General features: G+C 42.3%; 1 protein-coding gene across 1 annotated transcript in view; it reads left to right on the top strand.

The window, feature by feature from the left end:
- XIRP2 (xin actin binding repeat containing 2) overlaps positions 1 to 27,047 on the top strand; it is a 78,549-nt gene that overhangs the window by 13,488 nt on the left and 38,014 nt on the right. Inside the window, exons 2-3 of the mRNA XM_083576735.1 lie at positions 8,667 to 8,818; positions 19,982 to 20,107. Coding sequence (XP_083432861.1) covers positions 8,762 to 8,818; positions 19,982 to 20,107 — 183 coding nt within the window. The 5' untranslated portion in view covers positions 8,667 to 8,761. The remainder of the gene's footprint in view (positions 1 to 8,666; positions 8,819 to 19,981; positions 20,108 to 27,047) is intronic.

The following is a 27,047-nucleotide window of genomic DNA, read 5'->3' as shown; positions in this document are numbered from 1 at the left end:
CCACCTTTGCCCATCTTGGCTTCTTAGGACTAGCTGTAGGAGGGTGGGTCCAGGGTGTGATGAATGCTTTCCTGGAGAAGGAGACTGTGGTGTGCGCCCTTCCTTAAGGTCTCCCTGGATCCAGAAGTGTTAAACAACTAATGCCAATTGTCAAATATCCCCTTTGGGGGAAAATGCTTGAGAAGGTGGTAGTGGACCAGCTTCAGACATGCTTGGAGGAAGCTGATTACTTGGGTCCCTTCCAGTCAGGCCTCAGACCTGGTCATAACACTGAAACTGCCTTTGTCACCCTTGTTGGTGACATTTATCAGGAGAAAGATGGGGAGAGTGTGACCCTACTTGTTTCCCCTCAATCTTTCAGTAGCTTTTGATCCTTGGTATCTTTCCAGAGCACCTCAGGAATGTGGGGACTGGGGGCACTGTACTTCGGTGGCTCCACTCTTATTTCCTGGCCATTTCCAGAAAGTGGTTGGAATGCTGATTGCGCAGCTTCTATGAAGGAAGTGAAAGATCCATTTGCTTGGGAGAAAGAATTCGGACAACACCTGCAGATGAAACAGGAAGGACTGTGTGTTGTTGGCAAGAGAAATAATCATGGTCTAATCACTTATAAGCACTTTATAAATTTGTTGAAATGTACAAAATCCTCTTGTTACTTCATACTTTTCAACATTTCTCTGATAAAAATAGGGACATCCTATTCCATAATAATAATAATTTTATTTATAGCCCCGCCCATCTAAAAGGGTTCCCCTAGCCATTCTTGGCAGCTTCCAACATATACATAAACCTAATAAAACATTAATTATTATTTTTTAAAAAATCTTCCCTATACTGGACTGCAATTGTCTTCTAAAGATTATATAGTTACTTATCTCCTTGGCCTCAGGGGTTGCATAACCATACCTGCCAGCATTTATCTGATGAAAATATGGATGTCCTAAGGAAATGTGGGATGTTCCAGGATCAAGTCAGAAACCAGGACGGCTTCTGTAAATCTGGGACTCTCCCTGGAAAATAGGGACACTTGGAGGGCCCCATATATTTAATGTCATAATATAGTCCCAGAAAATCATGCGAAGATATGGTGGTAATCATAATCAATGCAAAAAAAATACAGATAGCCGTGTTAGTCCATTGTGTGTGTAAGGAGCGGGGAGGGGGGAATCAAAAAAGTAACAGTGGTATAATACTTTCCTTAGGACCTATGACAATGACAGAGTGTAGTGAACAAGCTTTTGCACCCACAATTCTTCATCCAGCTGGACATTAAGCAAATATAAAATAAAACTTTTTTAAAAGTGGTGGAGGAGAGAATGAGTCTTCTTGCAGTCTTAAGATGGCGCACATGAAGTCTTATGCAAACTATCAGTGCAATCCTATAAATGTCTATTAAGAAAAAAGGTCCATTTTGCTCAATGGGCTTTCTCCCAGCACTAATTAAATTAGATCATGATGTATGCAAAAGAGCTTTCAAGTTCACCAAAGGTTACTAGGACATCATGGCTGTTTCCCTTTCAAAAATATAAAAACCAGCAATATTTGCTTCTGAATATTGCAGCAATTCCATATTTGCTAATTGCTGAACCTTTCAAACACTCTGGGTGCTATCAAACAAAGTTGTTCCATTAGCTCAAGGATACTTGGTTGTGCAATGAAACTTCTCCCTCTCCTTTTTCTGTGCTCCTCCTGTCTGTTCTGTGGTTCCCTCAACTGTCTGGACCAGATTTGGGGAGGGTTTGGGGCAGGCACATGGGAAGAGGAAGGGGAAGGAGAGTTCTGTTGTGCAGGTGGAAATCTTTGCACATATGGAACTATTTTGTTGCATGCCTTTGCTTGCCGACACATCAATGAAAGTGGAGGAATCCCAAGATTGTAACAAGAGGCTGCATTCAGGACACAGTGTGTTCGGCCTGAGAGCTGTACATTATTGCCTGTACTAACCCTTCGCCCTACCAAGATGCTCAAAGGTTAGCACAGTATGTCCATGTGGGAATTGATAGCAACGCAGCATTTCAATCAATACAGAATTGCTGGCTGAACACTTCCCATTTTCTAGAGGAAAACATCCTGTTCGCAGAAGTTTGTGTGCTGCCAAATCAAAGTTTCCAAGCAGCGTAAAGCTTGCCCGCACAGGAATGGTGCAATTTTTATGAGGTAAACTTGGGGGAGATGGGTGGTTGATTCTCTACAGAGAGATTATTAATAAGCCAGAGGATGTTCACAACTTATTTTCTTCATCCCTGCGTACACCAAGAGCGAAGATATTCATGGTGATGCTTTTAAGGCATCCTTTCAATTATAAATGATTCTCTTAGCCTGGCAAGGGAATAGGGAAAATGCCAACAGAAGAGACTGCTGGGTACTTGTTTGTGAATGGAGACATTTCTGAGGTGCTAGAGATGGCTGCGTATACATTTCTCTGTACTCCTGGATCAAGCAGCATATATTAGTTTCACAGAGTAAGTCAAAGGAAGCAAGAGTTTGGGCAGAGTTTTGCTCTACCTGTTTTGCATTCCTCCCTCTCTCCCACTTGCTGTCTCTCTCTCTCACACACACACACACATAGCCAGCATTTAACGACAATCTCTACTTTGTATGAATATGCAGTTTAAAAACAAAACTATGACCCAGTGCTCAAGTTAGAGCAGATAATGTAGAGGGGCTCTTAATGAAAATCACATTCCCACACCGCTTAAATGTTCCTGTTTTTTTTTGTTGTTTTTTTTTTACCAAATTGTGCTCCTTTTATCTGTTACCTTCTAAAAACAGTAGTTGAAAAGGCCTTTAGAAACGGGTACGGGGGACAGACTGGGGATGGGTGGTGGAGCGATAATGTGATCACCGCTGTGGCTAGCCACAGCTAGCAGCCTGGAAGACAGGAGCAAGGATTAAAAATGGACGTTATTTTTGTTTAATATACAGCAGTGGATGCCTCTCCAGTCAACTGGAGCAAATGCTCTTCCAGTAATTTTCGAAGGAAGTGTTTTTTGGTGGGCTTACAATTATTATCTTTTTAGTACATTCTCTTCTCCTTAGACCTAATACAGAAGAAAGGGGAAGAGCTATGCAGATGACTGCTGTTTATTAACAATCAGCATGACTTTGCCAAAAGGAAATTGCTACATGTGTAATGTTTTACGGGCCATCAGAACAGCATATTCCTCCAGTAACTAGAGGGGAAGACTCCACCTGCTGGTGTGTTTCTGAGTACTACTGCACTCCGATGTGGCTAACACACAATGCCTTTAATGCACATTCGGAGCATATTCTTTCGCTCAAAGAATTCTGGACACTGTAAGTTTACCTCTCACAGAGCTACAATTCCCAGCATCCTTTAACAAACTACATTTCCTAGAATTATTAATTTTTTTGGGGGGGGGCTGTTCTGAATGTGCTTTAAGAGCACAGTAGTGTGTACCCACAGCATGAGAAACAGCTATTTCATAGTATTAACCAACCGAGGGGAAATTGATCTTGCTGCTCTGGTTTCTAAGCACAGACCTCCACGTGCCCCTATTTTCCAGGGACAATCCTGGATTTACAGAAGCCGTACCAGTTTCTCATTTGATCTGAGAATGTCCTGCTTTTCCTTAGGACATTCCTATTTTCATTGGAGAAATGTTGGAGGGTATAGAGTTATGTGATCTCCCCCCAGCCCCAAGCCAAGAAGATAAGTAACTATACAACCTTTAGAAGACATCTGAAGGCAGCCCTGTATAGGGAAGTTTTAAAATGTTTAATGTTTTATTATATGTTGGAAGCTGCCCAGAATGGCTGGGGCACCCCAGTCAGATGGGCAGGGTATGAATAAAAAAAAAATATTATTATTATTATTATTAAACAGGACGTCCCTATTTTCACTGGAGAAATGATAACCCTTTATCACAAGGAAGGTTTACTGCTCTGCACCAACTGTGTTTCAACCGTAGCAGAATGAAGGACTTTGGGATACTTCGAAAATCTGATTTTCTAAGTAAAGGGGAATTTGTCCTTGCAGCTCTGCTCTCTAAGCCTTCAGCAAATGAAGTCCTTGCTCTCCTTCCTTTCTGGGTTCTACCACACAGCAGAATGACAAATATATTTTAGGGTACACTTTAGGGACTACTTTGCACTGCTGTAGTCCATCATGTAATCTCCACTACATAAAAGCAGGGTTGAGGAACATTTATTCTGTCAATATTGCTGCATTTCCGTGGGGGGGGGGGTCTGCTGGCATGTTAGCAGTGGGCAGGGCCTGAACCCAAGATGGGTGAGCCACCCATAGCCCCGCTCTTTAATAATAATAATAAATTTTTATTTATACCCCGCCCTTCCTGGTTCAGAAAACCAGGCTCAGGGCGGCTAACAACAAATTTAAAACACTTAATTGATGCAACAAAAAACAGCATAAAATACAATATAAAATGTGAATTACAATAAATTCAGAATTCAAAAATCAATTTAGGGGGGAAATCCATCCAATAAACATTAGATGATCACTAGGGCTAGCTGGCTAAATTAGTCCTATTTGGGCCAGTGAGGAGACCAGGGGAGAATTAGCTGTGGGATCCCAGAGCGGGTAATGACACTCCATTCTGCTGTTGCACTCATGAGTCTCTTGTGGACTTCCTACTGACATATGTTTAGCTATTTTGAGTGTTGGATTCAAGGGGCTTTTGGCCTGATCCATCAGGAATCTTCTTGCATTATAAGAAAAAGTGTAACTGAGTCCACTGGGTTTCAATTCAGACATAGGGCTAATTATATTCCTCTTATGATAGCAGCCATATCAAAGATGTGGTGTATAATCAAAACTTCATGTTAACAGCCTCATGCAACATTCCCATTGAGTCATCACAAGCATTAATCTGCTGCTCTTTAAACCAATATTTCTAGATAGGGGCATTTAAAACAGCAACAGCACAGAGGTGTCTTTTTCTCCAGCTGTAGGTTTGTCTGCAGCTTCTGCCATCCAGGCACACCACAGCTGGTAGCAGGATAAAAAGAAATGTGTTTATAGCAAACCACAGGGAGCAATGCTAACTGTATCACCTTCAACTCTCTAAGAAAGAAACTATTGTCTGGCTTTAGCCTCTATTGCTTTGTTCTGTCCCTTGTTCATAAAAAAATAAAAAGACTCAACCCAGAAATATCAGTAAGCTATTTTAAGAACCAGTGAAAAATCTTGCAAATTCTAACTACTAAACTAAGTTAGTATTCTGGTGATAGTAACAAAGGCATCATAGAGGATGTGCCACACACAGCCCAAGAGTTCGAAAAGGAATTCACTGCTCATGATATATGGACACACATTTCACGTAAACTTACAAGATTTTGTCTTATGACACTTTTGACCAGAAGGGGTGGGAGTGGGGCAGGGAATCTATTTGTATCTTAAGAACATAAAGAAAAGCCCTGCTGGATTCTGTTTTTCTTATGTATTTTGTGTGTTTTATATTGTTATTGGACGCAGGTGGCGCTGTGGTCTAAACCACTGAGCCACTTGGGCTTGCTGATCGGAAGGTAAGTGGTTCGAATCCCCATGACGAAGTGAGCTCCCGTTGCTCTGTCCCAGCTCCTGCCAACCTAGCAGTTCAAAAGCACACCAGTGCAAGTTGATAAATAGGTATCACTGTGGCAGGAAGGTAAACTGTGTTTCCATGTGCTCTTGTTTCTGTCACGGTGTTCTGTTGCGCCAGAAGTGGCTTAGTCATATTGGTCATATGACCCAGAAAACTGTCTGTGGACAAACGCCAGCTCCCTTGGCCTGAAAGCAAGATGAGCGCCACAACCTCATAGTCTCCTTTGACTGGACTTAACCATCCAGGAGTCCTTTATCTTTACCTTATTGGCCTTTATTGGCATAATAAGTTTTATATTGTAATTTTATGTTGTGAAGTGCCAAGATCTATGGGTATAGGGCAGCATACAAAATTAATGCAATAATAATAATGTTTCCCACTCTTGTGCTTTGATGCTGGAGGTGATGCATAGTGTTCAGAACCAGTAGTCCTTGGAAGAGCTGCTTCTCTGAAATCCTTTCCCAATTCCAACCATTACTTGCTATTTGAATATAACAAGTGGAAGTGAGAATAAGAAAGAAGGAAATAGCACTACTTGCTCTTGAATGCAACTGCCTATTCTCTGTGAGTGAGCAACCTGAAAGGTTTTCAGGATACTCTTTCCAGACGGAAATAGAACAGCTCATATGAAACCAAGTTTACATTCTACAATGGGCATAACTAAATGACAAGAAAACAAGAAATGTTTTGAGTACTATAGTACTAATACTAGTCCTATAGGCTGTCACTGCCAGTAGGAGAAGGAGTTCATGTCATTCTTACTGTGGGAACCTGTATGTACCCAAAGTCCAGCTTTGCAGATCTTGGTTTAATGCCTTATTGCAACCTTTAAAAAAAGCTTGACCCTTCTGCATACTCTAACACAGTGTTTCTCAAACTTGGGTCTTCAGCTGCTGTTAGACTACAACTCCAATCATCCCTAACCACTAGTCCTGCTTGCTAGGGGTGATGGGATTTGTAGTCCAACAACAGCTAGAGACCCAAGTTTGAGAAATGCTGCTCTAACGTCTGTGTGACTGGCTTCTCATACATATTTGGATTTTCAGCATTTGTGTGGTAGTGAGACCAAGATTTCCTTCCTCCTTGCTCACTGGTGTCTCAACTCATGCCATCCTGTATGAAGCACCACCATGTCTCTGGAGTTATTGTTGTAAAGTTGTGTTCTAAGAAATAAAACTTTCAAAAGGACAGGGTTAGAAAGTGAGGCTGAAAATGACTGAGAGGCTGAAAACCCTAGCAAACTCATGAATCTCATCAGCTGTGCATGGAGAGCCAGTAACAATTTCCCAGCCTCACATCCCCTACTGTGATCAAAGCGGAAGGAACAAACACCAATAAAAATGTAAGGACTTTTAAAGCAAAGTAGTGTTGGTAACAAATCACGATGACATCACCTGAAAGCCTCATAGGCTGCAATCCGATGCTCTGCGAGCAAGTTCCATTGAATTCAGTGGGGTTTATTTCTGAGTAGATACATGCTGGATTGTGCTTACAAAGTCGAATGGAAGGCGCATGGAAATGGGGCTGTTCTTTCTGGAACATTAAGTGCATAAATTGATCCTAAATGGTGTTTGGCTCCATAGTCTTTTGTGATTTTGCTCATTTCAGTCGCACGCTTGGAAAAGTGTGAATGTATGGTTGAAATCAACAAGCATAGGTGTAATACATAGGTATATTTTTTGGTCAAATTTACAAACGCTGGGTTTCCTGTTCCCCTCTGCTGAAAAGGTTATATTGTAGCCCAGCTAAGAGCTCAATAAAATGGTTGTTAAGCTCATTAAGCTGCAAATAAAAAAGCATATTATGACAAGAAAATGCACGTATTTGACAGGAATAATTTCATTAATTGCTGGTTGGAAGGAAAATTACTGACCTGGTTGTGAGGCTAATAGAGGAAGTAATTTATGTTTTGCGTTTTCACAAAAAGTTTTACAGAACTAAGGGGACAACCTGTGGGCTTGGGAGTAGTCAGCCCCTGCACAGTGACTTCATTTTGCAGTACTTCAAGGGAGGTCGAAATAATTAATTATTGCGAAGGATTTATCACAGTCCTGCAGGCAAAATAATTAATAGTAAAAGACTGAATTGTGGAGATCACATTCATAGAATCATAGAATTGTAGAGTTGGAAGGGACCCCAAGGGTCATCCAGTCCATTATTGTATTGTTGCACACGACCCTTATAGCTGAGTAGAGCAAGATTCCCAGGTGCTTCCCAGGGTTTGTATCTTGTTTGGAAATGAGGCACAGTGGAGACTGCGGTGTCTTTATGATATATGGTTTATTTAGACATATATACAACCTGAGCCTATGATGGAGGGGTTCACAGCATTACAACTCCCAGAAGGTCTTGTTTCTCCCTTTGCTGCAACCTCTGATTTTCCCTCTTTTCTAGCAAGAAGCCTTCTAACCTTAACCAGTTTCTGGAACTGGTGTTACCGCTATCCCGCTTTCCCATTCAGTAGGTGTTGAACACCCTTGAGAATCCAAGGAAAGGTCCCCCGCGCAAGGAAAACCAATAGGTGCCTCCTGTTCATTCATAGCTGCCACATGCAGCATTAAAAAAACGTATTTAAAACATTTATAACCCATATTTCCATTGTAAGGCCCGCTTACATCATAAGAAAACAGCCCGGTAAGCATATCACAAATAAACAAACAACAGAGACAGGCCAGAGACAGGTCACAACAGGTAAAACAATCTGATAACAGGTAATCAGCTCATTGTACTAAATATAATAAACAGCTGCATCTACGCACTATAGAAATATTGCATAGATGCAGCACAGTGGCCGTTTGTATAATTCTCTAAGGAAAAAACAAAGAAAGTAGCAGTTTTGCCTATCTCTGGTACAAACAAAATGATTTTAAAATGGCTCATTAATTGTGTTTTAGGGGCTTTTAATCATTTGTTGCGGATGTTACACTTTTATACCACAATCCAATCCAAACTAGCTCCTGTGTGACTTTTGTTTATAGAAAGGGTATATAAATGCAGGCATTAATAAATGAATACGAACCATTCCACTTCCTCCTTAATTCACACAGAAATAATCCTTTTCTTCATACCCTTGTGTTCTTGTCTCATTTTGTTCTGTTTTAGGTTCTGTAGGTGGTAAGAAATCAGCCAGTGGACAGCCAGGAGGGACTAGCCAGAGCAACAAGGAGCCCCAGGAGGTGGTCTCACTGAAGGAGAGGATGGCTTTGTATCAAGCAGCCATATCCAAAGTAGAGATCAGCAATTCCTCTGCGAATGTAAGTTGAGCCACCTTTCCCTCCTAAGCCTTTAGTTTGATAGTGTGCCAGTGCCTTCATACCATCCCTTCAAAGCAAATATTTGTCAAGTGATAATGTTCCATCCTGCCTTTCTTTCACGAGTCACGTGATAAGAAGGCACAATTTTCCCTGTCTGGTCCATGATAGGCTGTTCACACAACTAGTAGGCAAACAGGTAAGCAGAGCAACGTGACCATTTGTCATAGCTTGTTTCAGTAGCAGCACATGTGGAGGCATTGCCCCTGCTTACTCCCCCCACCCTGTAAGATTTTATTAAAGTTTTTTCATAATAGAGTAAGATGAAAAAAACTAATCTAAATAAAAACAGGAAGGAAGGAAGGAAGGAAACACAGAGTCCTCTCTCAAAGGTGGATCTTAACCCTTGTCTCACACAGAAAGTGGTGGACCCTCCTCCAAACTCTCACCTGGGAGCTTTCCTTTTGCTTACTCTGGCAGGTCTTCCCTTCCCTGCCTCTCACTCAGTCAATGTCCTTCACCCAACCATCCATCACCTTCATGTGTCTCTAATCCTTGGACCCCCAATAATGGCCCAGAGCAGAGGACATCAAAGGAAAATAAAACAAAAAGAAAGAAAGAAAAAATGATAAAAGAAGGAAAGGAAAGAAGAAGAAGAAGAAGAAGAAGAAGAAGAAGAAGAAGAAGAAGAAGAAGAAGAAGGAGAAATGACAAGGACTTCTGGTTTTCTACCTGTCAGTTACATAAAAGAAATTATTCAAAAAACTCACTCTAGGATGACATCCAACTTGTTCTACCTTCTCTTCAGCAATATTTCCCCAATCTTCAGACCCAAATGTCTCAAATTAATTCATTTTCCTTTCCCCACACATACACACAAAAATCCAAAAGAGTTCTCTAATTAGCTGCAGCTTACCTTGATGGGGTTGGGCTGGGACAGGCTGATGGTGATCAGTGGTTGTCCTGCCAATGTACTCGCATGGTCCCAACCTCACCATCACCCTGCCCTGACCCACTTCTATCCTGGTAAACATCGGCGGTGTTGGTGTTGGGGAGTTGGCTCTGTAGCTCCTCCCTAGCACACATGCCATTACAGATTGTGCTTGTTATACAGTCGTACCTTGGAAGTCGAATGGAATCTGTTCTGGAAGTCCATTCGACTTCCAAAATGTTCGGAAACTAAAGCACGGCTTCCTGCAGCAAATCGGAAACCGCGGAAGCCCTGTCGGATGTTCAGCTTCCCAAAATAGTTCACAAACTGGAACAGTCAAATCGTAACGTTTGTGACGTTTGGGAGCCAAAACATTCGACTAGCAAGGCGCCCGACTTCCAAGGTATGACAATACTGACAAAATATCCTGGGATTAAGAGGCCCATTACTTAGCTCCACAGTTCTTCCAAATAATGTACAGTGGTACCTCAGGTTAAGTACTTAATTTGTTCTGGAGGTCCTTTCTTAACCTGAAACTGTTCTTAACCTGAAGCACCACTTTAGCTAATGGGGCCTCCAGCTGCTGCCGCCACACGATTTCTGTTCTCATCCTGAAGCAAAGTTCTTAACCCAAGGTACTATTTTTGGGTTAGTGGAGTCTGTAACCTAAAGTGTATGTAACCCGAGGTACCACTGAATAGTGGATGCACCTCTTTTGGAGTTAGGGACCTGTCCTCAACTGGAAGTCCAAGGAAAATGTCTGATTGTGGGCCCTACTGAGGGATAACAAAAATGATTAGAAGCTAAACTCTTGGGGTTTGCTCTGAAGGTGTAACTAATTCCTGGAGAGCTCAGGAAAATAAATTGCTCACTGCAAAGATAATAACGTGGGTCAGAGGGATCGCTGCTGTGCTCCCACTTGGGTGCCTGCTTTCTGCTCAGAAGTGCTGACGTCAGCTCTCCCAATGGAAGCTTCTGCTCACGGATTAATCTTTGCTTAGCTGCATATGAGAATTCACGTCCAAGGCATAATAAAATGAGCCTGGACTCCTGTTTGCTTTTGCGATGTTTGGCAAATCCTAAAGTCAAGGAAACAAAAGTCAATCAGATATCATATCAGAATAATCTCGTTTCATGATGCAAAGGGAGCCATCCCAAATTAAGGATATCTTTTAAAAGTGTGTGTGAAGTAAATCCATAGCAGTGTGTATGATGGATTTTTAACCTTCAGAAAGGAGTCCAACTTTTTTTATGGAACGCCAAATGGAACATAAAAAGCCCTTTACTCTCCCTATGTAAGCGAATGTCTGCTATTCACTCGTGTGAAGATAAATGAAGCTCTGCGCTTGTAGACATCTTTCAGATGGAGCTGAAAATTGCCTCCCAACCCTAACCCTAGAGGCTTCAGCCTCCAGTAACAGTTTGGATGGAGGGGGCATATTGCATATCCAACTGGGAAAAAGCCGGGTCTGTATCTATATGGTAGAGCATAAGACTCTTACTCTCAGGGTATGCCACATTGAACTCCTTGGAGAAAAAAGTGGAATATAAATTCAGTAAATAAAATACATGCATACATAACCCAAGCTAATATACAGGGTGAGTCCTTTAAAAGAGGCCCCATGGATACAGAGTACACCTGTTCCACAGGGCCTCTTTTAAAAGACTCACCCTGTACAATAGGTAGGATTCAATGTCACACTGCCCACACATGTTGTCAGCACATGCATTCCTGCTTGCTCAGTGGAACAATCTCTCCTCTCCTCCATACGTAAGCAGTTCTACTTACTTAATTACACACACACACAGCCAATTCAGTGGGGAGGGAAGAAGGGGGAAGTCCTTGTATGGGCTGGCCATAATGAGACCAGTTAGTTGAATTTGGCCCAATGGGTTGTATTCAACCAAGTCCTGCTCAGAAAAGACCCACTGAAATTAATGAACCTAAGTTAGTAATGTACATTAAATTCAGTGGGTCTACTCTGAGTAGGACTAGCATTGCTTACCACCCAATGAATTGTATGGTACTGCTCATATTTAGAGCAGACTAATTGAAATCAATGGATGGGACTGATTTTGGTCATTGGTTTCAGTGGGTTTACTCTGATTAGAATTTATTTAGCTACATTCCAGCATTAATGGTACTTTACGACTGCTGTGTAGCATCTTTAAAATTACCTAGGGTTAAATATAAGGTATGACAGATAAAAATTTGTACTGTGTACATCATACTGCTGGCCAATTTCTCTTCTTCCTGCTGCTGAAGGCATAAAATCTGTTTGAATTGGCTTAGTCAACAGAGAAATGAGATCTGTTTACACTCTTGTCACTTGATAAACCAGTTAAAGGAGTAGGAATAGCTGCAGATTCCCATGGTGGCGGCAGCTTAGTATTGTTGTAGTAGTAGTTGTTGCTTGAAATGACTGCAGTGCAGCCACAGCTGCCTCCTGTTGTAAGAAAAGCAACAGGAATGTTAAAAGATCATTGAAATAATTAGTGAATTGTAATGAAGATGGATTCTCTAATCCCAGGAAATATGGAACCAACAGAAGGCTTGATGCCTGCAGTCATATCCATGCTTCTATAAAATTGGCATCTTTACATAGGGTAATACACCATTATCAGAGTGTTACAGATGCCCTTGTTTTGTCCATATCCTCCATGTTGCATAATACCACTACTACTAATAATAATAATAATAATTTTATTATTCATATCCTACCCATCTGACTGGGTTGCTTCAGCCTCTCTGGGTGGCTTCCAACACTCATAAAAACATAAAAAATAATTGCACATAAAAAGCTTTCCTATACAGAGCTGCCTTCAGATGCCTTCTAAAGGTTATATAGTTACTCATCTCCTTGACATTTGATGGGAAGGCGTTCCACAGGGTGGATGCCACTACCGAGAAGGCCCTCTGCCTGGTTCCCTGTAGCTTCACTTCTCACATTGAGGGGGCCACCAGAAGGCCTTCAGTGCTGGATCTCAGTGTCTGGGCAGAAGGATGGAGGTGGAGACGCTCCTTCAGGTATACAGGGCTGAGGCCATTTAGGGTATACCCATTCCATCTCACCTGCATGTGAAAACTTGTGTCAATGCACAAGATGCAGCTATGCTCACAGTTAGGGACACCCCTGTTGTGGTGGAGAAAGGTCACCTCTCTTAGACCCCATGCTTTGTGGGGAGGGGGCCACACCTGAAACTGGCAGCTACAGCTAGCAGCCCTGCTGCCTGACTGGCTCTGCCACCACCTACCCAGCCAGAGAGGCTTTCCAACTTCTCCCTTCCTAGAGCAAATCAGGGAGGGATGAGATGGAGGGTCTCAATGCTGCCACTAAAGAAACAGCGAAAGGAAAGGTGCAAGGGAACTCTCTCACGCACCTGAAACAAGCAGGACTGAACTTCTGGTGCACAGGGATGTCATTCCTGCTTTCTACATATCTTGGCCACAACAGTTGCCAATTCAGCTGCATCTGTTCCTGTTCCACACCTGATGTCACATATGACATCAGATTTGGGGCAGATGGGCATGGTTTCTGGGTCAAATGAGGAGGCCTGGTGAGAAACTCTCCATCGCTGCTACACACACTTAGCAGGGAACAAGTCCCATTGAACTCAGAAGGACTTAATACTGAGTAGTCATGAGCTGGAATGCACTGTTATAGTTGTTTTATACATAGAGGGTAACTTGAAACAGAGATGGGGCAAAGTTTAATTCATGAGGCTGTAAGTTCATGGCACAATACTTATTTTTGAGGCTGTTTTGCTTTCGGTGTGTTTCTGGGTAAGGAGGAATGAGCAATAAAATATTAAAGGTCCCGTTCCTTGCTAACAGTGAGTGATCACTTAAATTTTCGCAAACAAAATCTGTCTTCTTTGATATATTAAAAACACGCCCATACGGCGGTTTGGGTAATATGCAAATTTAATATGAAAATCGGTTGGTTGTTTAAAAGTCAAGCAATTAAGGAACTACAAATCTTCTTTTGACAGCCCCATTTAATAGTGCCAGAATACAAGTATCAAAATAAAAGTTCCACACACAATACTTAGAGCTTGGCATTACTAAGTGCCTCAGAGGAAGTACCCAGGTAATGTGGAGACTTTAAAGGTATTGCCTAATCTACTTCTTGCTGTTTAGTTGGTGGGAGCACAATTCAAATTGTTGGTGCTGACCTTTAAAGCCCTAAACGGCCTTGTCCAGTATATCTGAAGGAGCGTCTCCACCTCCATCATTCTGCCCAGACACTGAGGTCCAGTGCCGAGGGCCTTCTGGCGGTTCCCTCGCTGCGAGAAGGCAGGTTACAGGGAACCAGGCAGAGGGCCTTCTTGGTAGTGGCGCCCACCCTGTGGAATGCCCTCCCACCAGATGTCAAAGGGAAAAATAACTACCAAACTTTTAGAAGACATCTGAAGGCAGCCCTGTTTAGGGAAGCTTTTAATGTTTAATAGGTTATTGTATTTTAGTGTTTTGTTGGAAGCTGCCCCGAGTGGCTGGGGAAACCCAGCCAAATGGGCGGGGTATAAATAAATTATTATTATTATTATTGGTCCCCAAACTCTACAGCAGGGGAACATGTGGACCTCCAGATTTTGCTGGATTCCAAGTCCTATCATCCCTGAGCATGGGTCATACTGGCTGTCAGAAGCACCAACCCTGCACAGAAGATGGGGGGGGGCTGATGACACATATGTGACGTCAGGATGCCAGGAAGAGCTAGGGCCCAGAGCCAAACACAGTGGCAGTGTGGCTTCAATGGCCAGCAGCTCCTCCCCTCTTGTGCTTGGCCTTCTCCTCCTGCTGTTGCCGCCACCGGCCAGGGGCTGCTTCCCCCGTCTTTCTGTTATGCAGCAGCAACAGCAGGAGAAGGAACCATGAGCCGCTGAAGTTGTGCCGCACCTTGCTGGGTTCCACGGCTGGCTGCCTCTTCCTCCTCCTGTTGCTGCCACCAACCAGGGACTGCTTCCTCCCTCTTTCCCCTCTGCGGCAGGAGGAAGAGCCAGCCACTGAAGCCACACCACGCTTGCCTCCGCACTCGGCCTTCTCCACTCCCTGATCATTGTGGGTGGGGGGAGAGAGCAGGTCCCTAGGAATTGGTGCCTAGGAATTGGAGTTGAACAACATCCGATGGGCCACATGCTCCCCATCCCTGATAGTGATGTATGACCAACAGGTGTCCATTGGGCATGATGAAGCAGCAGTAGCAAATGCCTTGCAGTTCTTTAGACCCGCACAGCTGGAAACGGCTTGCTCCTTTTGCATAGCACTGCAATATGTAGCTGAGAAGGCTGGTGAATGAAGTGTACTTTTGTGTGTTGTGCAGGATACTATGGGTCATTTGCATATTGTGTCGTGATGCCTCTACTCAGCCCTAAGCATGCACACAGTCCAGTACACAGGAGCCACAGGAACAGGACTTGCCACTGGGAGGGGGTTGCCAATTCCTGCCACTCACAAAGGAATATAGGAAGTGGCCTTATGCAGTGCAAATGCTCCACCACTGAGCTACTATCCTTCCTATCTGAAGAACAGGCCTCATACATTTAATTAGGCAAAACATATTCTCTCTCATTCTCATACACACACACACACACACACACACACACACACACACACACACACTGAGTGCCTTCACACAATGCAGTATTCAAATGTAACTTGTGTTTTTCATTTGTTCGGAAATAGTGAAATTACTGTAATCAACCATCCTACAATTGCTTCTCATTGCCTTCTAACACCTCAAACAATCATCCAACAAAGGGCCATTGTATATTATTATTATTATTATTATTATTATTATTATTATTACCTTTTCTACCTATCATATGACAACTGTTGCATTCGAGCTGCTTGGTTGATTGGCATTTCACTTTTGGTCAGAGAAAATGTGTGTTGCAAGGAGATTTTGCTTGTTCGTTTTTGTGCTGGAGAGAGAAAGAGATACACTGCTTCCATAATTAAAATAGAGAATTTAATGGAAACCTGTAATCTCTCTCCAAATCCAAGAGCTGTATTAAGAACTCTACACACCTTTGCATTGTAAATTTACTGACTATTGAATGTTTTATGCCATTTAAGGACTCAATACGTAGCTAAACCTAACACTGAAATTAGAGCTACTTTCTCCCAAACTGGATGTCTGAACAGACAGTAGATATTTGCTAGTGGCCTTTTATATAAGTAACATTCATCGGAGAGCTTAAAGAGTGTCAGACTAAAATTGCCCACCACAAATCATTGAAAATCAGTGGCTTGCGCTAGGCATGCATGAAATGGCCGCTTGCTAATATAACTGGCTGTTCACATTTGCTCTGCCAAAACATAGATCTTCAAACGTAACTTCATGTCTTTTGCGTCCTTTGGAAACCAGTGCTGTTTTGTTAGGACATGCCTAGTTGCTCCTCAGATATATGTACTAGCTACCCAAAATGACTTGGACATTTCAAGAAAATTACATTCCCCACTGACTTGCTAGTTGCTATAGTGTTTTGGGGTTGTTGTTGTTGTTAAGACATATGTCAGATCCTGGCAGCTTTGGCTATTTAGTGCCCTGGTGTGAAATTGCCATTTCAAAACAGAGGACCCCAAATCTAAATGTAGGGTGTGACACCTCAACTTCCCCTTGATATAGTCCAAAATGCTTGCCATACGGCAGGAACCAGGAGGGAGCCATCTTTGTTGGGAAAATAAGGTTCATGTGAATTTTGTGCAAGGCAACAGAGGTGTGTGTGGAAGGAGGAGCAGCACAACCCCCAAGTGTGTGTCTGGGGTTGACACACAAGGTCATAAACAGGGTTTGATTTTTAACAAAATCATGCAAACTGTGCAGGACAAGAACTTCCATGCCACTTGTTAATGTGGAAAAACTTAATGGAAAGCTCTGAGCACTAAACTGAGAACGGTTTCCCACCCAACTGAGGGAGGAAGTTGCCAGTTCCTTATCAGGAGAGTGTTTTTATAGACTTTTTGGTGGTTTAAAAAGACATTTTAAAACACCATACCTGGTTTATTAGAGTTCACTTCTCTTTCAATAGACAAGACGTGGCTCTTTTTGCTAGAGGTAGCCTTTCCCAAGGTCACTGCTTCCACCATCTCCTAGTTTGCAACAAAGTGTTCAGTTAAACAGGCAGAGTGCTATATTCTAATGAGGTCCAATCAGGAAGGTAATTTGTCACAAAGCAGTGGTGTCCAATCCCCCTGCCACGACGTTGCTGCTTTCCATCTGTCTTTGGATGGCCCTTATGCCCTGCAAACCACAATAACGAAAGTTATTTGTACCACTAGGTTAGATAGAACATGACACAGAATTTTTGCTTGATTTGTTTTGGAGGGGAAGGACGCCTTGCTAGGATTTTTATTTTCAGTTCTTTAATTTTTGACATTATACCCTTCTTCATATCTCTTTGCCATGGTCTCCTTGCCACTCGCTTCCCTTGAATGTGATGTTCTTGGCCCTTCGGTGGGTTTCTTATTCTTCCCATGCCGTTTCCAGCCCTGATACAGAGAAAAGCATGTCTTTTTGTGCTTCCATAATAATCTGCAAAAGGTGAGATCCAGATGGGAGGGAGCAACTCCCCCTTCTTGCTGTGGGGGAGATGAGTGAGATTCTTTTTTGTAACAACATTACCTAGGAAGTCAACTCTTTGTGACATGTAAATCGTTGTGAATAAAGGTGAAGATCAAGATGGTGCCCCTCTCCATTCCACGTACTGAAACCAACTGGACTGCTAGTTTAATTTTCCCTTCACCACACCAGAGGAGGCAGGCTGGCTTGAAGGTTCAAGGCACGTTGAGTAGCATATTCAACTGTTTCTTCCAATACTTCACTGCTGCTGCCTGCCCCCACCCAAGTTTCTGCTTCCTGAGGCAGCTTCTTCACTCTACCTAATGGTAGAGATGGTCCTAATATCAGTGGGCAAATATACCATTTAAAAAGTATCCCATTGCTGCCACCCCCACTTCTTCTTCTTCTTCTTCTTCTTCTTCTTCTTCTTCTTCTTCTTCTTCCTCTTCCTCTTCTTCTTCTTCTTCTTCTTCTTCTTCTTCTTCTTCTTCTTCTTCTTCTTCCTCCTCCTCCTCTTCTTCTTCTTCTTCTTCTTCTTCTTTGCGGAGGTTAGTGGCAAAGTAGCATGTGCTTTTTTGTTTTTAAAAAATCAATATGTTTTTGAAGCTATTTTGGGAGGCAGTTTCTTAGCCTTGGAGTTATGAAGTCTCTGAGTGAATTCATACCTGTCCAAAACATGTTTGTTTGGGTGTTGTGGTGTTTTTTTTAATCCCACAAACTTGCACAATGCACTCTGGCAATATATCCCCTTGCATTCCTGGAAAACAAAGTGTGCAATGGAGATTTGCAAAGTGTGTGCTCATCTGTTTTTCACAGCTTTAATATATAAGAACGCTGGAAGCAAATGTGCAGATTTGTCAAGCTGGCACCCAAAGAATGAAATATATGCTTCACCCACTCACACTTGGATATTAGAGAACAACACAGTGATGTATAAGAAACAAATGGGATCTCTATACTTAGGGGCAAACAACATGTTATACAGAAATGCACGCAATGCAGCTGCAGCAAATTTTATCAGAGAAGCCGTGAGTAGGGGGAGGGTCCTTTACCATTTCTGATAGGCCATCTTCTTACTCAAGATCTTCCTTCCCCCCTCACATCTGGTATACACATGTGGATCTTGAGGGTAGTTTGGAGGAAAGGAGAAATGGCCAGTAGAAGAAAAAATGGAGAAATAATGAGGCACCTCCTGGTCACCTGAGGCTTCTGGATCAGTGTTTCCGGCTCTTGTTGGACTACAACTCCCATCGTCCCTAGCTAGCAGGACCAGTGGTCAGGGATGATGGGAACTGTAGTCCCAAAAAATAGCTGGCTGCGCAAGTTTGGGAAACACTGTTCTAGATTCAAACAGGCTGCTTTCCTTTAGAAAGAGCAGTCATTGTCAGTGCGTCATGCCCATTCGTGCACGATGTATATAGCTTGCCCCAGGCCAAACATGCATGTGCATGACCCAAACTCCAGGCAGAGCTTTGGATCTGGGTTATTATCCTAAAGCAGAGATGTGGAACCTGTGGCTCCCCAGATGGTTTTGAACCACAGCTCTTGTTTTTCCTGACCATTAGCCATGGTGACTGTGGTTGGGGGGAGTTGGGGTTCACAGTTTCCCACCCCTGTCCTAAAATTACCTGCTGGTTCACACTCCCTTCCTGCTTCCTGCTTTCTCCTCTTACATGGTATTCAAAATAAAAGGATCCTATTAGCACAGAGGGAAACAAAGGAAGATAGATAGGTAATGGGCAGATCCTAAGTGGTGGTGATTAGTCATCATTGTGGTTGTCAGGAGCCAGTGGCTTCCAGATGCATTGTGGATCTGCCACTGCTTTAAAAGTCTCGCTGGAATCCCAGTTTCCAAGTTGTCATTGAGCCTCGGCTTTTCTAACTTACTTTGTGGCTCTCTCTGGGTCAGTGTCTGAAACACAGTTCTTTCCAAACACAGAGTGCAGCGTGCATTATTGTGCTAATCCATCTGCATTATGGAAGGGGCCTCTGAGACTTTGCATGTTGGTTTTGAAAAGAGATTAATTCGTAGCTGTGTAACGGCAGAATCTCTTCGTTGTCTCTGAACACCTGACAGTGTAAAGTAGTTAATGGTGTTGAAGAAGCTCTGGATTAGGGGATTCTGAAATCTGCTTATTGTTAGTATGGCTTTAATCTTTTAAATCAATGAGGTAATAATACCACAGCAAGCTTCTCTAAGTAGGAATCTTCATAATGTACAGCCCATTCATATTTTAAGGATTTTGATGACAGCCTCCTAATAGGTTTGCTTTCTAACTTTGGCATGGCTTATTAAGAAATGTATGTGAATGAGCTGCTGTTCGGGATACAAGGAACAAGTGTCAAAGGCATTTTCTGCATAAAAAAACCCAACAGCATAGTCATTGCATAATAATTCGCATCTTACACTTTGTGCACTTCTAATATTTAAAAACTCCTTTTTTAAAAAAACTGACTTTTTTAATTAAAAAAAAATCCTACAAAATGCAGAAGCGTCATTTGGAAGAATAGGCAGAATAGCAACTATGGTTAAGTAAGATGGTGGTTGAGAGACAGCGACTGGTTCAATTCACCCGGCAAGCTTCACGGCTAGGTGAGGATATGAACCCTCCTCTCATGCATCCTAATCCAACGCTCTAACCACTATACCACCCTTATTTGTCCCACCAGGCTCTCGACGAAACAGAGGCTTGTAGGATACCTGGAGGCTTGGCAAGCGTGAAGAACCAATTTGAAAAAGCAGAAACTGCCACATCGCAGAGTGCTCAGTACCAATACCAGCAGAAATCTGTACAGGTTAGAAGTAGTAGAATTAGCAATGGTGGTTGTGTGGAGGGTAGTCCTAGTTTTAAGCAACAGTAAGATGTATTGACCTTGTAAGCCACCTTCATATAAATCAGGGTGTATGCTTACAGGTGACTTTTATGGGAGGTTTTTTGTTTTTGTTTTAAATGTGTGATAGCCAATTCATATTCACAGGACTCAGCTATACAGCTGCACATAAAATGTTTTAAGTGTGTTTTAAGTGCAATACACAATGTGACACTAGATGGCGATGGCGAGCTTATGGCAAATTCAATGTATTTTTAAAAAACGCTTTTTGGAAAAAGCATTCCTAGAACTTTTTTAATATGTGTATAGATTCCACCTAAGTCTTTTAAAGACTGTCATCACTAAGAACAGGGCTTACTGCATCTTTTCATCATGTTACCATAACCCAAACTTGGTCTGTTGCAGTTCATATTTTGTTAAACTTATATGATGTCGGCCAAATCTGGTGGTTTACGAAAAACAACGTAAGTGCTTTTGATCTTCCTGACAGTGTTGCTGGCGTTGCTTGTGTAACGGATATTGTTATTGACAGTACGGCTACTGTTATTTATTGCCCATCATCAAGTATCCCATCACATACCCACCCACCCCCACCAGGCGCATTGTAATTCATCTGTCTTGTGGCAGCATCACATTAATTTTGACATGTCCCTTCCTTCTTTCCTTTTTTTTTAATTTAATGAGACTTGTGCATGCAGCTGAACACTGTAATTTGCTTCACTATTTTCTGTTTTAAACGTTTACTCAATCCTCAAATCTCAATTGTGTTGTTGGTCCTAACTGGGTTTTTTTCTTGGGGGTGGGGGTTGATACTGAGAAGTGTCACATGTCTGGATGGCTTTATTTTAAGCCGTCAAGCACTGTGATCATGTCTCTTGACCTTACAGTTACTTGGTGGAACTGTGAAGTGTGACTCAAACCAAAACTGATAATGCAGAATCCACCCCCCAGTATTGTATAGGTAATGTTTCTGCTTCTATTCATAAGGCCCGCCCTCTAGTCCTCCTCCTCTCAGCTTGTCGATGATACTTTTTGCCTCAGGATACAGATTTCTACCCAACATTGTTTGTGCAGATTACTGAGCCATCCATTGATAGGATTTCCTCAAGTATCTCTGAGGGAAGCTGAGATAATCGTTCTTACTTTTAAAAATAATCTGCCTACATATTTATTGCCTACTACTACTGCTATTATTAAAAAGTAAAGGTAAAGGTACCCCTGACCGTTAGGTCCAGTTGCGGACGACTCTGGGGTTGCACTCTCATCTTGCTTTACTGCCTGAGGGAGCCGGTGTTTGTCTGCAGACAGCTGGTCATGTGGCCAGCATGACTAAGCCGCATCTGGCAAACCAGAGCAGTGCATGGAAACACCATTTATCTTCCTGCCGGAGCGATGCCTATTTATCTACTTACACTTTGACGTGCTTTCGAACTGCTAGGTGGGCAGGAGCTGGGGCAGAGTAATATGTCCTTCCTACTATTATTTAGTATTTAATAAATTTGTATTCCACCCTTCATTTGTAGATCTCAGAGCAGTTCACATCATAAAAATACAAGATAAAAGCACGAAATATTTTATTTTATTATTTATTTATTTTGTATGCCGTCCTATACCTGTAGGTCTCTGGACTGTTCACAACAAAAACTAATATAACAGAGAGTTATATAGGTAGAGAGACAGGATAAGAAATATAACAATTATGTTAATGGCTACCATCATCACTTCAAGGGAATATACATTTCAGCATATCAGATTGGATGGTAACTCCAAAACAATGTCAGTGAACAGAGTACCATTAGTAGAATGGTCTGGGTTTGACAACATTGTCATGAAGTTTGTGATTGATTGATTGATTGATTGATTTGCAATGTATCCTTAAATATTGCTAGTGCTTGCATAAAACTCTGCCTACTCATATGGTTGGCGAATAAGCAAAAATTACAGCGCTTGCATTAAAGTTTGATGACTGTCAAATTCTCCAACTTGCAAGAGGGCTGGCCCATGGCATTTTGTTGACTGAACAACAGAACAGCAAATGATGCATCCCCAAACCTATCCCTATGCACATAAGGAACCCAAGCTGGCCTAGTTGTTTTCAAAGAAAATCCCACAAGTCCCTTTCTCTGGGAGCAAAAATGCAATAAACATACATTAAACAATTAACAGTTTGTTGCTCTCTAATGACACTCAAAATCAACTGCCTGAGGCATCCCCTTCACTCTGCCTAATGATAACGCCGGCCCTGTATTGCCATCTGAAAGAGGATGTGCCATGGGAATGTTCACTTGGCTTTAAACAAAAAAAGTAATATGAGCTGCTTCCCTGATTGGCAATTTTCCTGGATGCGCATGAATATTGGTAATTTTCAATGTTCTGTTTTACAGGGTTAGTGTAAGGACCCCTGGATGGTTAGGTCCAGTCAAAGGTGACTATAGTGGTACCTCAGGTTACATACGCTTCAGGTTACATACTCCGCTAACCCAGAAATAGTGCTTCAGGTTAAGAACTTTGCTTCAGGATGAGAACAGAAATCGTTCTCCAGCGGCGCAGTGGCAGCAGCGGGAGGCCCCATTAGCTAAAGTGGTGCTTCAGGTTAAGAACAGTTTCAGGTTAAGTACGGACCTCCAGAATGAATTAAGTACTTAACCCGAGGTACCACTGTATAAGGTTGTGGCGCTCATCTAACTTTCAGGCCGAGTGAGTCGGTGTTTGTCCACAGACAGCTTTCCGAGTCATGTGACTAGCATGACTAAACCACTTCTGGCACAACAGAAGCCAGAGCGCATGGAAATGCCATTTACCTTCCTGCCACAGCAGGACTGATTTATCTACTTGCACTGGTATGCTTTTGAACTGCTAGGTTGGCAGAAGCTGGGGCAGCCAATGTGAGCTCACCCCATCACAGGGACTTGAACTGCTGACCTTCTGAATTGGCAAGCCCAAGAGGCTCAGTGGTTTAGACCACAGCGCCACCCGTGTCCCTGTGGCGGTTACTGTATCTGAAGGTAAAACAAACAAATGAATGAAGTGCCAGTCAAAACTCATATTGTAGAACAGTGATCCAAACACACCTCTTCTCTATGGCCCCCAAACATATGAAAATGTAAACCACGTCTTTGGGGTTATAATTCATTATAAACTATCTGTGAGTGTTTTGCATATATTTTTCTTGGAGCTGTGCTAAGCTGTTCTCTTTGGGAAAGAGTTTGCTGTTTTCTTTGTGTTAAATTTAATCAGCTTCTCTAAATAGATCAAAAATGGCACAGAGGAACCCAGATGCTACACAAAGCCATATAAACGCAGCTTCCGAATGTTGGTTTAGATAAGAGGTTTATGTATTTTATTACTTCATTATCATATATCATGGAAAAAAACTGTTGCAGCCAAGTTAATGATTTTTGGAATATGTAAGGGATGGTATAATGAAACTCATTGCACTATCTATGTGCTGTTCATTTTGAGAAATAGTAACGGCTTGATAAACAGCCACATTTACTCTAATGCTCAGCGCTCATATATGAAACAACAAAATGATGTTAGTCTAAAACTCTGCTGAACCAATAAATAAAATTCCATGGTCTCGAGGTGCTTTAAATCAAGGTCATTCATACACAAGGTCACTGTCAATTATGTCATCCAGCTTTTACAGTCCACAGTGAGACAGCTAGCTGCCTTTGGGTATCAACGTGAGCAGGTTTTATTTACATAAAATGAGAACCCTGTATCTGAAGGCAGGATTTTTCTCCAGTTGTGAATATGTAAAGAATTAAAAGCATCACCAGAAAATGTTTTGAGTCTAATGCTGGAGGTACATGTCAATGAAATCATGGGTTTTCACATGGAGAATTGCGATTAAATCCTTTCACACAATCTGTAGTAGGAAATGTTTCATCCCTAGAGAAATGTCATATCGTGTTTGTCCGTGCCTGCGTTTGTGTGCCTGGTTTCAAATAAAGGTTAAGGTTCTTGGTTCTTCTTCCAAGAGAGAGAGTTTCTCTGTGTGTATGTGGTTGTACTGTAAACAAATCCATCTAGGCTGCTTTGCTTTTAAACTGTGGGTGAAACCCAATGTTGTGTGAGGGGGCTACTGCTTGTACAACAGGACTTCCTCTTCCTCTTGGGGTGTTCCTTGGTTAGAGCTCCAAAGGGGAGGAGGGAAAGGGGAAGTCCATTCCACTCATGCACTGACAACTGGCTATCACCCTGTGAATTTTAAAATTAGCCATTGACAATACTTCACTATGCCTCCTTAAATTAACCCACTGGTACCTAATATGGGAATACAGGTTGTGTATGAGGCAGGGCTGGTATTGCAAACTCTTCTGGAAGAGGCCATGTTATGACATCAACACATTCTGCATTTTCTCTCTCTCCGCCAGCAGGCAGCCATTGTTGCAGTACAGGTGCAGGGAAACACATGTCTTGATAATGTGACAACCTGGATATGTCATTAGTGTGGCTTCCAGATGACCCTTCATCATGATTTGCTTGCAGGAGTATTAGACAAAGTTGGCTATTTAATGAGCATTCACTCTCAACGCTTGATCATCGCAATGTGCTCCATATGGGGCTACCCTTCTGCTTTGTCTGGTGCCCAGTGCTGTGACTAGATTGTTGATGGGAACATGTCAGCACATAACACTGGTACTTATTATACTTATTATACCATATTATACTGGACCAGGTTCAGGGTTCTTGTTTTAATGTACAAGGCCCTTGGGTGCAAGATACCTTCAGCACCTCCTGATGCCTTATATCTCTGCCCAACCACTGTGATCTTTGAAAGGAATCTCAGTCAGCCCCCATCTCCCCCATGGTTCAGATACATGGCTTGTAACTACCAGAAGCTGTGCATTCAGTATTTGGGGCAAAATCCTATAGAACCCCCTTCCAGTTGAGATTAGGTAGGCACCCTCTCTGGTAAACTTCAGGTGCTTGAAAAAGACTTTCCTATTTTGGCAGGCATTAAAGGTAGTTTTCTGTTTCTAGGATAGATTTTAAGTGTCCTTATTCTAGAGGGTTATTTTGTTTAAACATTTTACGTGCACCACATAGAAATTCTGTGTTTTAGGTGGGCGATGTGGTGCTCCCCAGATATTGCTGGATTTCAACTACCATCATTCCTGACTATTAACCAAGCTGGCTGGTACTACAGAGAGCAGGAGTACAACAACAGATGGAGGGCACCATGTTAGCTAACCCTCCATTACAGGAAAGCAAATTTAGGTGAAACTTGAGGGAGAAAAAAGCCAAAATAATTAAAGGTGTGAAACACAAAAGGCCTATATTTAATAGGTTTGCATATGCAATTTACTCAGACCATCTCATATCTACAGTCAGAAATTCTGCCAGCTATGGTGATACAATGAACCGTTCTGACAGCTCTCTGTGGCACGGTACATTTCATTGGTGCAAGTTTAACACGGCTCAGCAGAAAAACCAGGAGTGAGTTATAGAGGTCAACCAAAACAAGCGTAAATAAAGCCTTTTAGAGTGTGTTAAAAGTGTTTTTATTGATACTGGGCTTTATCTTCAGGTGCTTTATGCCATGTTAGCAGTTCCCTGATCTCTCCAGGCTGGTCAGAAGTAGCTGTTCCCTTCCATGTAGTTAATAATTACTTCCCATGTTACTTTTTAACTGGGAATGGGGGGGGGGGATTTGATCCAGTTTTCATTTAAAGGCAAACTTGCTTAATTCACACTTAACAATATGCAAATGAAAACACAGCCAACTCAAAATTTGCACTTCTCCGAAGGTAACTTCTCCAATCAAGTGATGTGTATGAGAAATATCTATATTGTACATGTCATGATGTAGCATTATTCCCAAAGAGCAGTCTGTTCCGAGAATGGAGCCTGAGCAGCCACACTGTGGAAAGCCATTTCTGTTGTTTTAAAAAAGAAATGAACAAACTGAGAGCACCTTGAATTTGAAGTCAACGATGACAATTCTTAACAATTTGTCCATTCCCCAAAGATTAATCCAATCATCAGAGGACATTCTCCTCAAAATGTATGAAAATGACTAGGCCAAATACTTCAGCCAAGGACTAGATTTGAGTGGAGATGGGAAGTGGGAGAGAACCTGGCAGGTTCCCCACAATAAAGTGAAAAGACCATCTTCTTTGTGTAGTATTTACAGCAGTGTTCTCAGACTTGGGTCTCTGGCTGTTTTTGGACTACAACTCCCATCATTCCTAGCTAGCAGGGTCGGGGATGATGGGTATTGTAGTTCAAAAACAGCTGGGGGGACCCAAGGTTTTTTTGGGGGGGACTGGTATACAGCAGGAGATATGATGTGCATGCAGTAGAACAGGGACATCCAACTCCGAAAGAAACTGCGATCTACTCCCAGATAAAAGGGAACCCAAAGTTGTTGAGCTAGGGAGGCAGGCCAAAGTTGTTGAGCTTTTTTGGGGGGATGCCTTACTTCTGCTGCTTTTGGGGGGGACACACGCCATGAAATGCTTACCGAGTAGTAAACACGGCAGCAATAACTCCATCTTCCTTTTTTTGCAATCTTGCGCGAATGAAGGGAAGAGCAAGGGAGCGGGGGTGGATGCCTTTTTTGCCCCGCAGAGGAAAGTGAGCCCTCGATCAACCGCGATCTACCACTATCACCCGGGGATCGACCTATCAATTGCGGTTGACCGGTTGGAGATCCCTGAGGTAGAAGTTTAGTATAATACTAAACTTTCAACTTCTTGAGACTGAAAAGAAGCTATTGCCCAATTAATAATGTCCCATGAATTACGCCACTCTTAATTTGATTTTCAAATGCATCATGAAGAAGAAATCAGCTTACCTACTACAGGTTTGTAAAAAATCCAAAAACCAAAACAAGCACAGACCTCTAGGCATCTTCTTTGTCTTCTATGTATGCAGGCTTTACACAAATAAATCC

Source organism: Podarcis filfolensis (genome assembly GCF_964270895.1).
Source record: "Podarcis filfolensis genome assembly, chromosome: 1".
NCBI classification, from domain to species: Eukaryota; Metazoa; Chordata; class Lepidosauria; order Squamata; family Lacertidae; genus Podarcis; species Podarcis filfolensis.
This window is presented reverse-complemented; position numbering and strand designations above follow the sequence as displayed.